Source organism: Sceloporus occidentalis, unplaced genomic scaffold (assembly GCF_023333645.1).
Source record: "Sceloporus occidentalis isolate IW3139 unplaced genomic scaffold, rSceOcc1.0.p SCAF_18, whole genome shotgun sequence".
In the NCBI taxonomy this organism is placed as follows: domain Eukaryota; kingdom Metazoa; phylum Chordata; class Lepidosauria; order Squamata; family Phrynosomatidae; genus Sceloporus; species Sceloporus occidentalis.
Genome location: NW_028316998.1, coordinates 1727325 through 1743391, shown reverse-complemented (window position 1 = coordinate 1743391; position 16067 = coordinate 1727325). Strand labels below are relative to the sequence as shown.

General features: G+C 40.3%; 1 protein-coding gene across 1 annotated transcript in view; it reads left to right on the top strand.

The window, feature by feature from the left end:
• The window catches only part of LOC149302539 (zinc finger CCHC domain-containing protein 2-like), a 36267-nt gene extending 21241 nt beyond the window's left edge, over positions 1-15026 (top strand). The window contains exons 4-14 of the mRNA XM_089482224.1: positions 1071-1142; positions 2273-2385; positions 3178-3269; positions 3883-3966; positions 4188-4233; positions 4705-4840; positions 5469-5524; positions 5807-5895; positions 9757-9885; positions 13045-14520; positions 14959-15026. Coding sequence (XP_089338350.1) covers positions 1071-1142; positions 2273-2385; positions 3178-3269; positions 3883-3966; positions 4188-4233; positions 4705-4840; positions 5469-5524; positions 5807-5895; positions 9757-9885; positions 13045-14520; positions 14959-15026 — 2361 coding nt within the window. The remainder of the gene's footprint in view (positions 1-1070; positions 1143-2272; positions 2386-3177; positions 3270-3882; positions 3967-4187; positions 4234-4704; positions 4841-5468; positions 5525-5806; positions 5896-9756; positions 9886-13044; positions 14521-14958) is intronic.
• The last annotated feature ends 1041 nt before the right edge of the window (positions 15027-16067 follow it).

Genomic DNA, 16067 nt, shown 5'->3' with positions numbered 1-16067 from the left:
TGTAAAACGGGCTTTAGAGATTTATATTGCTCGTACCTCCTCCATCCGTACCTCGGACCAGCTGTTTGTGAATTTTTTCGGGCGCTCGGCCGGGAGAGCGGCTTCGAAATCATCCATTTCCAGGTGGTTGGTGGACGCCATCCGGATGGCATACCAGTCCAATAACCTCACTCTGCAATGGCCCATCAGGGCCCATTCCACGAGGGCCATGGCAACCTCCTGGGCAGAAAAGGCCGCAGCTTCCCCTGAGGACATCTGTAAAGCTGCTACCTGGTCCTCATTCTCCACCTTCGTTCATCATTATCGGCTAGACATCTTCTCCTCCTCTGCGGCGGATTTTGGGCGTAAGGTGCTCCAGGCGGTGGTTTCCTGATGCGTTTTCCCTCCCAATTCCGGGATCTTGCTACATCCCACTGGTACTGCCACTGTATGCCAGGAAAAATGGAAATTTTTTTACTTACCGTAAATTCCTTTTTCCTTAATACAGTGGCAGTACAGGTTTCCCTCGCCTGTTTTGGTGGAATAAACTTATCTTTTGGCAAGCATCTTTCTGTGTGTGTCTTGTTACTTACTGATTCTCTTCGAGAGGTCCCGGGTTTTATGGGTAAGGAGGAGGGGCTCTGGGCAATTTAACTCTTTACTCTCTTTAGATTCTACTTGTCCCTAGGAAAGAACATTACCCACTGGTACTGCCACTGTATTAAGGAAAAAGGAATTTACGGTAAGTAAAAAAATTTCCATTTTTTATTTTTAAAACTACTGCAGATGGGTTTATAGATTTTACAATTAAACCATATTGTCCGAGACTTAACACGCATCAGAACATAAATAGAATGGTTTGCTTGTGGCAACAAAAAGAGTATTTTGTAATGCACGTTAGGTTTGGTTTTTATACACGTTATTAATGATATTGGTAATTAACTCTTTAAGGTCACTGCTGTGTGTTGTGCGCTACCTAATATTCTGATTATGTACTTTGGTAAATATGAAATAATTAATGTAACTGTGTGCCAATGTTCTCAATCAATGTAGATGATTAAAAAATGTCGTTTTCTATCCTATGTTTCTAGGTTACCTGGTCAGACCTCTCAGTGACATCTGTGACCAAGTCACACCAGGAGCTACTTGAATTCCTTTTAATGGTAGGCGTTGAAAGGGGTCCGTGTGTGTATATAATTATAACTAGGGCTGAAACAACGAATCGATAATAATTGATAACGGAAATCGTTGTCGACGATTTCCGTTATCGATTAATCGAGTGATCGATTCGTTGTTGGAGCACTCGGCTCCTTTTACTTACCTCTGCGAGCGTTCCCCGCTTCTGCTACACGCTCTGCAGTCTCCGCCTTCTTTTAGTTACGTGACGCGTTCCGGAGGTAAGTATTCTTCATGTCTGTGCGATTCGCTCTGTGCGAGTGGCTCCGTTCGCACAGAGCGATTCGCGGGGGTGGGGTTTCAGGGGATGCAGGGCAGGGTGTGAGTGTGGGTGCAGGGCAGAGTGGGGGGGGGGCAGGCCAGGGTAGGAGCCTGAGTGCAGGGCAGGGTGTGAGTGTGGGGGCAGGGCAGGAGACGGGGTGCAGGGCAGAGTGGGGATGCAGGGTGTGAGTGTGGGTGCAGGGCAGAGTGGGAGACTGGGTGCAGGGCAGAGTGGGGGTGGGGATGCAGGGCAGGGTGTGAGTGTGGGGGCAGGGCAGAATGTGGGGGCAGGGCTGGGTGCAGGGCAGAGTTGGAGACTGGGTGCAGGGGCACAGTGCAAAGTGCCAGGGCTGGGTGCAAAGTGCCAGGGCTGGGGCAAAGTGCTGGGTGCAAAGTGCCAGGGCTGGGTGCAAAGTGCCAACTAATCGATTATTAAAATAATCGTTAGTTGCAGCCCTAATTATAACATTTCTTTGTTCCTGAAAACCTCTGTAATGTATGCTATGTGTATATAGGCTAGGCTTCTACCTTAGCTTGTGACTTTGATTACGGAGTTAAGTCTAATCCAAATTGATCAGCACCATGGTGTCCATGAGCATCCAACAGGATTGAGATGCCGTATACATTACTATTGGGCACACTGTTTGGTCATAGAAGAATCTTAAACCTGTGGTGCCCACCCCTCTTTCAGAAAGACAGACATTTTTGAAATGTTTCCCCTCTGTCCATAAGATACGTTAAAGTTGCTCTTAATTCTTGCATCCCCACCACCCTTTTCCCCATGTTCTTGTTAGTAAACCAGTACTGGATGCCTAGAAATAGCTTAGTTAATTATAATGCTGCTTGTTTTATATAGCTTCCCAAGGAACTGTCCAGTGAAGCTTTTGATAAGACAATTCTGCACGCGCTAAATCTTGGCTCCCAGAAGAGAGATGATCGTCGTTCCACAGACCTGGAGCCTATTATCAGGTGAGCCATCTTAGTATCTGTTCTAATTTTTTGCTGTGGTCTGTGCTTTGACAGTAATGCACATCTCTTTGGTGCTTTCCAAATTAAAACAAAGACCAGGTCTTTCCTGTTTTGGTCATCACTCGCTTGTTAAATTGCTGATTGATTCAGACAATGCTTGTAAAGTGGGTTGAGGGAAAAAACGAATTCTGGACAGCATATGGATTAGATAATACTGGCCTGTGCCACAGGCTACCACTAACCTGCTTCTATAAGGTAAACTTTTAAGTAGATGTCTCCATTATAATTACTCTCACTGCTGTGTTTCAGCATTTTTATGTCACTGGAGAAACCTGCAAATGTTGTCCTTTCATGATGAACAGTGATGTCAGGGGATTAAACCCACAACGGTTCATTAATTGAACCAGACGTTGCTGGTAAACCATCCGTTGTGGTTAAATGGTTATACATTGTACAAATATTCAGTTAGGCAAAGGTTTCATACACTGCTTGTAAGGTAGTTGAACCTGATTTCTTTTTTAATCCCTTTAGTCATAAAGTTGACAGTTCAGCACATATAAAAGTTGATGGTGCAAGCCATGATTCCAGTCAATTATGGTATACTAAAAGATGTGAAGGCGAAATGTCCCCCTTTTATAGAGACACTCTTATGTCCTTAACGTATATTAACGTCTGTAGAATGGATGACTTGTCCCTTTAACGAGACTAATTATATGTGCGTGTTCAGTGCGAGTTGTATTATTCATTATACAATTTTTATTGTACTATACTATTTTTGTGTTCTCTTTGTAGGCAGATATTCTCATCTCAGTCGCAGACCTTCTTGCAAAATCAGCGAGTACATAAATTCTTCCACGTGTCCATAGAATCTGGACATTCTCACAGTAAGCAAAAATGTGTTTGCGGTAGAATCTTTTCCTTAAACTATTATCTTGATATGATCTGACTAAAATCCAACACTTGGGAGCTCTGGTTTAATGGGTTCTGTGTGTGTGTTCACATCCCAGGATCGGGTTTGCAGATCATGATGACGGATAAAGGTTCAGGATCTGTATGAGACCTGATATCTTGGCTACATTTTAAATTGAGAGCTCAAAGGGTTTTTTTTTTTTTGTTGGTCCAATTATGTGTTTAATTCATATTTGGCTTTATCCAAAACATTTGGATTTAATTTTTCATCACTAAAATTTTGTTTTTTCTAAAAATAAGTCGAAGAAATTTTGATTTGTTTTTTTTGTACATCAACAAAGTATACCTCTGCATTGAGGGGTTTCAGAGTCTCTCTTAGTAGTAATGGGTGCACGTCTGTAGCAGCTGACTGCTGTATTGGGACATGGCCAGCTAGCATTTCTCTTAGTAACTCCATGCCAAACTTCTGGTTGGAGCCCCCACCAGCTTGCCCAGGAATACTATGTGGGTAAGTTGATTGGACTGTAGTTAATTATCTGAGGTAGAGGGGTGCATGGCAGCTGATAGTGTCTCCTGGTTTATTTGCAGATAATTTACTGACTCCTGCTAAGGCATGCAAAAACACAGAACTTTTCAAAGAAGATAGCTCAGAGGCTTCCAGTCAGGATGAAGGTAAGATCTGCACATGGGCAGACTAACTTTGCATTTAAATTTCTGGCATTTGTCCCAAGCATGGTTGCCATCGGATAACATTACACATGTGTGTTTCTGGGAGCAGACTTATAATGGGACCTTAGTTTATGACAATGTAAGCCCAGTTGTCCATAGATCAGTAAACCACGAATGATTAGTCTGACAGACCGGTGCTCTAAGATCTTCCTCTTTCCTCTTAGATGTTCTGCAGCACATGACAATCCACAAGAAATGTCCCGTTTCAAAGTAAGCTGAAACCTCAGTGTTTTTTTTTTTCCTTTCTATTTGCCATCGTGTATGGTCACATCATCTGTGGCTGTAGTGTTCTAATCATTTAACATTTCAGAGGTGCTTGAATTATTTGTATTATGTACATGGTACCCTCTGATTTACAAAATTAGATCAAAGGCTCATGAGGCAGGGAGCTGGATATCAATATCTTATCTATCTCTATATCAAATTAACAATATTTTTGTCTTCTTAAATGTTTTTTTTTTGTCTTTTCAACACTGGCTAAGTATCGAAATGGGGAAAGACGGTCAACTCTGTTGTCCTTAAGATAACCTGCCGCCTTGGGAAATAACTTGCTAAAACAGCACAATGTAAATCCCTGCCCCCAGGGCCTATGATCTAGTAATAACGCATGCAGATATGTGTGTTTGCGTCTCTGATTGTGCATTGACTAAAGATGCAGTGTGTCCTTTTACTTGTCTGCAGCACTGTGGCTCCCAAAAGCAGCCCTTTGAACCGGCTTCACATGCAGCATTGTGAACAAAATGGCGGCATGGATTGGAGGAAAAAAGCCAGTCCTGAATCTCCACATCATGAGCACTACAAAACCTCAGGGCACCAGGTGAGAGTGCTATCATTGTGTGTGATATGGAAGGTGGTTCAATTATCAATTTTCATTTTCAAGCAGGCAGTGTTTAAGCCATTTATACAGAAGCACATGCTGTGCTGTGATTTAAAGAAATGTTCTGAAAAAACCGGTACTAGACTAGAGCCCGTGTGTGTAAATTTAAGGCAGGCTTTGACCCTGGCCCACATTTGTGACCTTTCGACCTTGCCTGCTTGCTTTCTTATGTATATATTTTAATCAAGTGTAGGAAAAAAGCAATACAGAATACTGAAAAAATACTTATCTATATAGACTCTTATATGGGAGGATTAGCACTGTAACCCAAATTACATGCATGATGGGTCTGTCTAGATAAGTATTTTTTCAGTACTCTTTTTTTCGGCGCAACGTGTTTTTTACCACGCTTTTTTGTTTTAAGTTTGAAGAGGTTGGGAAGTACGCTTTTTTTTTTTGTGATGGCTCCACTTTAATTGGAATTTGGTGCTGACTCATGTTTGATATGGTTGTATATCCCCTTAAGGACAATGGGCGGTCCCTAAACCCATTGTATGTCTTTTAGCTGGATATTGTATATAAAACCGAATCCACCAAAGTCTTGAGCTTAAAACTTCTTTCTTTTCAGCATATCATTGGAAAAGGTCGTTCGTTTGGGGCAGGCACGGTGTCCTCATCAGAAAGGTAAGAAGGCAGCTAGTTTTCTCTCGTCATGACTCATTCTATAACAGCTGTTAGCTTAGTAAATACAACACGATCGACGTTGCTCTATATTACAATGTGAAATTGAAAACAGTCTGTGACCACTGACCTTACATGTACTACGATATAAATTTAAATGCCCTACGTATACTATGCCACAACCTTTAAATATGTCTTTGCCTGTCTCTTTCTGTTGACACTCTATCTTGCATCTCTAACATCCTTGTTGGGTCTTTGTGAATCTTTATTTTTCATTTTACACAGAAATGTCATGGAGAAGATTGACAGCAGATCAGTTTGTAGGGCGAACGGCAATAAGTCAGCTCAAGTCCCGAGGACCGGTGTTTTGAAAGGTACGCACAATTATAGGGGTTTTTATTTATTATGCTCCTGTAGCTATTTAACGTTATATTCTTGCTAGGTAGCAAGAGAGCGCGTTTGTTTGGAAATGATTCTCACCGCTTTTACATTTTGTTTACAATTCTGCATCGAGTGCCAGCTGCAGTTATGCCCATGTCTTTTTTCCAGCAGTTTTGAATTAGATGAGTTTATGCCAGGTTAATGTTTTTATACTGTATGTTCCTGTATATTTACCAAATACAATGGAATTCTATCTTTCAGAATTATTCTCTGATTAGGCCATAGGACTGTTGGACGCCCATACTGTTGGATTTATATTCTAATTTAACAGGGTTAGGTGTGTGTGCGGAGTCTGAAGTTATATGCTAATGGTTGAACGCAAGTAATTGGACTTTTGTTACCCTAACCACTGAAATGGGTTGATACTTAAGCCATTTTATCTTTTGGACCTGTCTTATGCGGCAGGTTGTCACATCCTGGCTCTGCGTTTGCTGGAGTTATGTTGTGATGCGCTTGTGATCTTGTGTACATTTTGTTTATTTTATTTTTTTGTGAAGAACATTTTTGTTTCTAAAGAATTACTAAGAGTAAAACTAGACATTTTAACCCCTTAACGATCTTTGCCGGTTCAGGACCGTCATGGAAAAACGGTCGCTTAACGACCTTTGACGGTCCTGAACCGTCAAAAAATTAAATACGTTTAGAAAGTGATCAACGATCACTTTCTTCGCTTAAACGGCGTTACTGTAATGCCTCGATGTCGAGGCATTCAGCAAGGCCGAGATCGGCATCGGGGGCCATGTCTGGCCCCTCCCGGGGCGTCAACAGCCGCCATACATCGTTTTAAAAGCGTTTAGGAGGCGATCGTTGATGGTGTTAAATGGTGTCGCTGGAATGCCTCGATCAGGAGGCATCCAGCGACACCAAACACTTACCTCTGGATGGGCTGTGACCGCTCCGGAGAGCGGTCACAGCCGCAGCTGCCGGTGATCTTCGCCATCAGCAAGATGGCGGCGGCCCGGGAAAAAAACAATAAAGATGAAAGAGTTCGCTAGATGGTCTCCAGACCCTCTAGAGAACTCTGGCTTCACTTGCAGGTTGAATACAGGTACTGCACTCAACCATGCAAGTCAATGGAGCCCAGCTTTCTAGTCACAATGTGATTAGTAAAATATTCAAAAAATAATACAAAAAAAAGTGTGCTAACATTTAAAAATAATTATGCAGTGATGTCACTAGATGAACCATACAGTACCAGCAAAATGTATAAAATAAAAAAAAGTTTATTTTGAGCAAGTGCTAAAATTTCTCAAAAATCTCAACAAAGAGTTAAAATAAAAGCACTTCAAATACCCAAGGGGTGTCTAATATATAAAAAAAATGGCTGATGGGGTAAATTGGAGTGGCAGAGCTCAAAGATAGGGCATAGGTACAGACTGACCAAAATGGAGAAAAAAAGCGCACTTCCCAAATGTGGCATTTTAAATCTCAAACAACACGACAAACCCATGCATGTCGCGTATCACTGCACTCAGAAGATGTTCCTGAACACACATTGGGTATTGTTCCACAGTGACATATACCAGAACCTGTATATCTATAACTAAAGTACAATTTGTGTGAAAAAAATAAATAAAACAAATTACTATTACAAAGTGTAGTTGTATAATTGGTGCATGGAAAGGGTTAAAATAACAGCAATTTGAATACCCTGGGGTGTCTAGTTTTCAAAAATATATGGTTTGACGGGGTTAAATTGAGTTAACCAGATTCAAAGATATTCCAAAGAGGAGATGGAGGCAGAATGACCAGATGCTAAAAGTCTGTGTTGCCTCAAAAGTAGCCCTTTACCAGCCAAACAATCTAACAAACCCATGCATGTGGGGTATCGCTGTACTCAGGAGATGTTCCTGAACACATATTGGGGGGTTGTTTGACAGTGACATATACCAGGACCTGTATATCTATAACTAAAGTACAATTTGTGTGAAAAAAATAAATAAAAAAAAATTACTATTACAAAGTTTGACAAAGTGTAGTTGTATAATTGGTGCATGGAAAGGGTTAAAATAACAGCATTTGGAATACCCTGGGGTGTCTAGTTTTCGAAAATATATGGTTTGACGGGGTTAAATTGAGTTAACCGGCTTCAAAGATATTCCAAAGAGGAGATGGAGGCAGACTGACCAGATTTTTTAAAAAAGGTTTGGAAATCATAAAACGCTGCTTGTACTTATTGCCCTATAACTTACAAAAAACAGCAAAAAAACATATAAACATTGGGTATTTCTAAACTCAGGACAAGTAGTAGAATCTATTTAGCTAGTTTTTTTACTTGCTTTTTTAGGTGAGTAAAATATTTTTCGAATAAAAGTCATAAAATGGTTTTTTTTTCAATTTTTCACCATGTTTTTTTTATTTTTTTTTATAGTAAATAAGATGATACGATCAAAATAATGGTATCTGAAGAAAGCCCATCTTGTCCTGAAAAAAACAATATATAACTTATGTGGGTACACTAAATGAGGAGAAAATTACACCTTGCATGAAGTGTAGAATCATTCCCCGAATCCAAACTATTAGCATTTTTAGTCTCAAGTCAAGGTGATGCCTTGTAGCATCTGCCATAGGATATTAATTTAGCAGATCTGCAAAGAAGACTGTCAAGTATAGACTTATTTGTTTGGAAGCTAGATATTTTTAAATACTTCTTACTCTTTGTCATTTCATGTGCCTGTTCGAAGTGCTTCTGAAGGGAGTTTCTCCTTTGTTTATACTCTGCTCATAGAATGTAACTGCAGATAGGAAGCATTTGGCCCACCTAGTTTTTTTTCCTGATGTAAGGACTCAAACTCCAGTCAGTCTGGTCCCATAGCTTTATGCCTATTCCATTCATGTTTAAATTAACTCGCTGTATCAGCGTCCACCACTGCTGGGAGACTCTTCCGTTTATCTAGCACCCTCTCCTTTAAAGTAGAACCCCTAGTATTTCAGTGTTTCTATTACTCTCTTCTTTCCTCCAAGCTATACATATTAAGACCCGTTAATATTTTTTATCCTGCAAACCACTTAACCAATTTGGAAACCCTCCTCTGAACTCTCTAATATGTCAGCATCTTTCTGGAGACGGGAGTCTCCAGAACTGTACACAATACTCTAGGTGAGGCCTGACCAGAGATCTGTTAAGTGTAGGACCTCCTCTTTTCAATGCCTCTTGCTTTGCAACCCAGCAACCTGCTTGCTTTTTCCACATTAAAGACAGTTGACACTTTCATAAATGGAGGGTATCAGATACCCTCCATCAAGACTCCCCAAAGCATTCTTGGATGCTACCTGGTAACTACAAGAACAGTGAATATTTACAGTGTTGCACATTAAATAATGGTATTGAACCATTATATTCCTCAAGACTGTACTGTGGGTGCATTCTATCTACCATAAAATGTATAGGATACCAATCTTCAAAACCCCAGCAGTGTTGTGACCTTGGTGGTGGTGTGCTTCAGTTTCAGCTGCGAAGGCACTGGCGACTCTGTGCCACATGTTCTTCTTAATTTTTTCTTTCTGACCCCTCCCTCCCAACTTTAAGTGCATTGAATATGGATCAGTAACCCCATAACATTAGGTATATGCTATACGCCATCACAATGGTATAAATGTGACTTTATTTTTCTTGGATTTATGGAACTACCAAAATACTACTTTTTTTTTTATATCCCTACATGTTACTCTTGTAAGTGTGGGTATTCTTCTGTTTGGTTGGCATATATTTAGTTTGATTCATGTTCATGCACAGAAGAGTAGTAGATGGCCAGAAATGGTTGAAAGAACATGTCTGTCTTTCTTATTTCTAGAGCCCCCATTGGAGGTTGGGTCTGGGCATGAAACTTGTGGAGAAACCTCTTCGGAGAGCTACAGTTCCCCCTCTAGTCCTCGCCATGACAGGAGAGAGAGCTTTGAAAGTGAAGAAGAGAAAGACCGAGGTTGGCTTCTGAGGGGTAGTTTGTAGTGCTGTTGTAAAGACAGTTGTAGGAAAGAAACTTAAATAAGATGAGGAAATGTAATTTCAAGAGATTATGGTGCTGGAAACCAGACAGTACTTCTATAAATTCTTCAATATTATCCTGTCCTATGCATGTAAAGTCAACTTGTCAGCTCATGGTTGGTTTAAGGCAGGTTCGATTATAAAAGCATCTGTGTGATGTGCCCACATACAGTGGCGAGAAAAAGGGAACTCTTTGGAATTACCAGCATGTATGTATGTATAAATTTATCTTAAAGTGTGATATGATCTCCATTTAAGTTACAATAAGCAAACACCATCTGTTTTAACTAATAACACACGCAGTATTGTATTGTTCTGTTCTTGATAGTATTGAATACATCATTCAAACATTCACAGTGTGGGTTGGAAAAAGTATATAAACCTAACTAAATTTTTTTACCAACATGAAATCATAACCCCAAATGTTGAAGTATGATGGAGGGAGCATCTTGATTTAGGGTTGCTTTGGTGCCTCAGGGCCTGGACAGCTGAGGGGCCAATGACTTCCCAAGTTTATCTAGGTATCACACAGGATAATGTCAGGGTGGCTGTCTGCCAGCTGAAGCTTAGTAGAAGCTGAGTGAGGCAACTGGACAATGACCCTAAACCAGTGATGGCGAACGGTTTTGGGCCCGAGTGCCCAATGTTCTGCATGAAACCAAGTTTCAGACCTCCAAAGTGCCAACACTGCATATTAAACCTAGAAAGGAACTTTTGTTCGGGCCAAAATTACTATACGCAACAGTGTGCATCAATGTGCCCATATAAATTATGTTTGTTTGTTTTTTAAGCATAGAAACCTGGAATGTGTCAGCAGATAACTATTTGTCCCGTCTATCTGCCCAAGCAGAAAAACATGAAAAGAGGGTCTATTCGTGAAAAGGATTTTATTAAATAACGTTAGCATTTGCACTGAAACAATATCGGTGTATAACAAAAATAAATAAAGCCTAACAATTCACAGTACTTGTCTACATGAGGATCAAGACTTTTTACATTACTAAACTTTTTAGCAACATTACTAAAAGTAAAGAGCGACATATGAAGAAAATAGAAATCACTGACACATCTGAAATGTCAGCTTTCCTCTTATTGATTTCAATGAGTTTTCAACAGAAAACAGCTATGATTGATGAAGTCACAGCCAGTGATCCTAAACATAGATTATCTCTCTGTCTGCTATAAAATGATTTCATGGGATACTGGAAGTTAAAAGGCATTTTCCATAACTCAGTTCTTGTATACTTGTATATGCAAACACCTGGAAACAGCATTGCAGGCGTGGATCAACTGAATAAGACATACAAACCCTGTATTTGCAGGTATAGATCAATTGGAAATCGCATGTAAACTCAGCATTAAAGGTATAGATAAAACCCCCTTCATTACAGTCGTATATCACAGGTTGTAAAACCTGCAGGCCAGCCCTGGCCCACATAGAACCTGACCAGCACCCAGATTACACACACAGGACTCGCCATCTTTGTTCCCAAACAAACCAGCGTGAGCCATCTTTGTCCCCAAACAGACCAACGTAAGACATCTTTGTCCCATAAACACCCTGCCTGTGCCATCTTGGTCCCCAAGGCTCAAACACCCTGCTTGTGCCATCCTTGCCTTTCCCCAAATCATTATACATCTGACACACACACACATTCATTAATGCTTTTTCCAAAATCATACACAATTCACTCATTAATTCACACAATCCTTCCTCACATGAATTCACTTACTCATTCTCACTCTCTTTTAACATTATTACTAACCCCCTTTCTCACAATCAACCTCTCCCCCTCCTCACTGTCTTTCCCCTCTTCCCCCCACCACCACACCTTCTTTAACTATGGAGCAGGTTGGCAGATAAAAGGACATAAAAACAAAAAATGCATTTTTCTCAATCATAGTTTTTATTAAATATGAAAAAATAGTTTACATGTAAATTTACTAGTAAAACTTTTTTCTTATAGCGTCTTATATTCAGGCTTTTCTTTTTTTCTAAATTAATATTCATTTTAGGGGGTCTTATAATTGAGCAAATACGGTACTTTTCCTACCAGAACTGTGAATATTTAATGGTTGTGTTCAATAATGACATGAAAGATTATCACTGTGTTATTAATTTACATACATTGAGATTGCTTTACATCTTCCTATCCTACTATAAGTGAATAAAATGACCACAGAATGTATACTGTATAGCCTCAATTAGTAGTTTAGACAATGCCTTCTGTTACTACACCTTACCTTAGCAGTTAATGTATGAAATGTTTTGAAGGTGCAATCCTGTATTTTCTTTAATCTTTATTTAAAGAGAATTCCATGTGCTGGGTTAATGTACATTGCATGTCAGGTTCTGTAATTTGCACTTGAAATGCACTGGCTTCTGTCTTTGCCTATATATTGGCTGACTTGGCCTTTTTTTTTTATTTATATAAAAATCTTTCAGTAGCTCTGTCAGCATCTTTACTGTTTTTGTTTTGCCAACTTATTTTGTGCCATAAAATTAACTTGCCATTATTTTATTTGTTGAGATCTCTTGCTACCCTCCTCAGAGGCCTGCGGGTTTTTTTGTTTTTTGTTTTTTTTGTTTTCCTCTGTCAGTTGCCTCTGGGCTAATTAGCAGAGCAGGCATAGGGATGATATCAATGTGTCTCGCTGTGCCATAGAGGTGCATTCCTGGGACCAACCAGATCTCTATAATCGCATACATACAATTTCAATACATGTGAATGCATATGGTGAGACTTGTGTATTAACTATTAACTGGCTACTTGAAAATTGACAATTACCTTATTTAGGATCATCTGAAAATCAGTATGGTGGAATGTGTAATGCTATAGCGAGACTGTACACGTTTTAGTCGAGTTCATTCTGCTTTCTTTACTTTTTGTTTATATTTACTACAATACTCTATTTTCATACCTCTGGGTGGTCAAGGATAGGGAAAGGGATGTGGATTCTACCCCATTATGCTCGTTGAAGTGTGATAATACCAGTATTAAGTGGTTTACTGTTTACATAAGAAAATATACAGACTGTTACAGTTTTTTTCTTCACAAACCTAATTTGATTTTTTTTTTCTTTTTTTACATTTCAGATACTGATAGTAACTCTGAAGACTCTACAAAAAATGGCGTTTCCCGTTTTAGCCCGTTTGGTACTGTCAACCCATCACCCTCTTGTCTGTCTGCACCTGTAAGCCACAGAGGTGAAAGAGCTTTGGATGAGTCGGCGAATACTTCCAAGTTTCCTCACATTCCTATCTTGCCTGCATTACACTGCGTGGTTCGCAATGGTGCAGAGAAAATGGAAACTGTCATCTCCCCCACCATTGCGACAGATATGAAAGCAGTAGGCGCACAAGTCAGTTCTGTCTCTATGTCCCCAGGGAGGGAAGCATTTCACCAGTGCACGCTTGGCCTGCCATTTGGTGCCTCTCCTATTGGGGAGTCAGAAAAGCATGCCGACATACTGACTTCATCTCTACATGGGTCACCTGCCTTCCTCCCACGGAACTGCCAGCCCAGTAATCCATCCTTGCACTTACCAATTCACAGACTAAAAATGCCATCTCAGGGGCAATCAGAAACCTGTACAGTGAATGGATCGACGCAGACTGGCTTGAGCCTTGGGTCTCCTAATGCTGGCTTTCTTTCAGCTCACAGTCCTGGAGGGTTTCCAGCAACAGTTTCAGACTCTCTTTCTAAACCCGTTTCACAAGTAGTAGGTCTTAATCAGGGAGTGCCACATATAGATGCAAATGTTGGAACAATACCTCCACCTACAAATTTAAAGTTGGTTTTGCCAGCCAATAACATCTCTCAGTCTCTGCCATCAGTCCCTTACAATTTGTCTGGGGCACCCCTTGCAGGTGTATTGCCCGCTCCAAACACTAATGTCCTAAATTCTGCTGCTGTTCCTCCCCAGTCTCAGCCAACCAATGTTGTAATGGGTCAAGTACAAGCTGCCATTCCACCTGCTGTTCCTACTCACACCCCTGGGCCAGCACCAAGTCCAAGTCCTGCGCTAACCCACAGTACTGCCCAGAGTGATAGTACTTCCTTTATCAGTACTGCTGTCGGCAACACCAGCACAAACGGCTCAATCCCGCCACCACAGCACTTGGGTCCAGGTCCTTGTGGCTCGTGTGGACGCAGATGTGGCTGTGGGAATGCTGGAGGAGTGCCAATGGGCAGTTACTATTACACCAACCCATTGCCTGGGCAGGTGTACAGAGTTAATCCATTCTTTTCTTTGCCCTCAATTTGTAACGGCACCTACCTCAACCAAGCACATCAGAGCAGTGGAACACAACTTCCTTTCTTCCTGCATCAAGCTCCCTACACAAATGGACTGATGCATGACCCGGTACTGGGGGGACAGGCGAACTATGCCATGCAGCAGATACCCGGTTTCCCGAGATTTTATTCAATGTACCCAGCACCTAATGTTTTAGCCAGCTCTAATGGATCGGGGCCCAAGAAAAATGGGAATATCTCTTGCTACAACTGTGGCTTAACTGGGCATATTGCACAGGACTGTAAACAGCCCCCGATGGATGCCAATCAGCAAGGTAATGGTTCTCAAAGGACTTATCTTCCCCCCACATCTGTTTAGATTTGCCTGTGGGTGCGTATCGTTCTACCACCTTACACTCTCCAGAGATGCAGTGATCTGTTTTGATTGTTCTCAGCACTGCTCAAGAGTGGCCTTAATGTTTTTTGTGTTCATTGGTCATACTTGATTGTTTCATTGTGCCCAGTAATCCGTTATTGATATCTGTCACGGTTGCTTAGAAAAGGCAATATTCTTTTGGTATACCTAATATTGACCATATGTGGTGGTGGGGGGTTATTTATTTCCTTACCTGTTATTATATGTGCCATTTTGGTTATCATACTGTAGCACTTCTAAGCATTTGGTGCCTCTTTTTTTGTTTGTTTTTTTTTACTATTGTTTTTGCCTCACCTTGTTACAATCATTGACTTAGCAGTTCTCTTTCCTGTTTTAGGAATTTACAGGCTGAGGTTTGCATCTCCCCTCCCCCCTTCCCATGATACCCTGGATTCTGCTGACTGAAACCAGTCCACAAAAAAAATGTAATAAATGACTGTCTACCTGTAAATGTTTACGGTATGGAAGTCTGTTCACCTTTAATGCTGTTTATTGATGATAAACCTTTTGCCACCACTTTTAAAGGAAGGAAGGAAGGAAGAGAGAAAGAAGAAAAAAAAAACAAAAAAACCTGTTAACTGTGCCATTAAAAGTAACTCCTGGACTCCGATTATATGTGTATTTAAACTGCTTCTGTGTATTATTGGACACATCTTTACATAAAAAGAAAAGCAAATGAACATTGCTCTACTACCAGTGCTATGGTTCTGGAAATTGCCCTACAGGTGGAAATGAAGCTTGCTACGTGTATTTTGCGGATTCCTCCGATACCGTTTGAGGACCTTTCTAAGCATTTTCACTGTGTGCACAATGTATGGCTGGGGGTGGGGAATTAAAATTTGGGAATAGAATAAGAAAATTAAAATTCATATCTACTAAAATGGAAGAGAACGGCAGGTGGTCGTGAGAATCTTAAACTAAATGAAGTCTTTGGTGCGTTATTTTTTTTTATTTATTTTTTTTAGAAGGTGAACATGCAAAACTCTTGCAAAAAATTGGCGAGGAAAGCTGTTTAAAATGTACATCCTGCTAGGTTTTCTTCTCTAACGTTTTCTTTTTAATGATTTAAATTTTTTCCGGTTAATAAGGCATTGAAGCAAAGCCTTGCTCACTTGCAGGATGTAGGGGCTTAGAAACCTATGTTTAGGTTTCATATCTGTATTGCTATCCTGTATAGTAAAAATTTTAGGTTGATACAGCAACATAGTGTTGCTTTGGAGCCAATCTGTGACCTATGTTCTATTTAACTGTGATAAGGTATCCACAATATTTATATCATTTCAAGATTTAATTTTTTTTTTTTTTGGAAATCCCCAATTGAGTTACTATTTTTTAATCATCTACCACTGAGCATGCGTTGTAATGTGAGAGGTTAAAGCGTGTTAATATCATGACGATATATTTAATGCTGCTGTTCTATTTTTATTTCCCTTTTTTTTTTGTTAT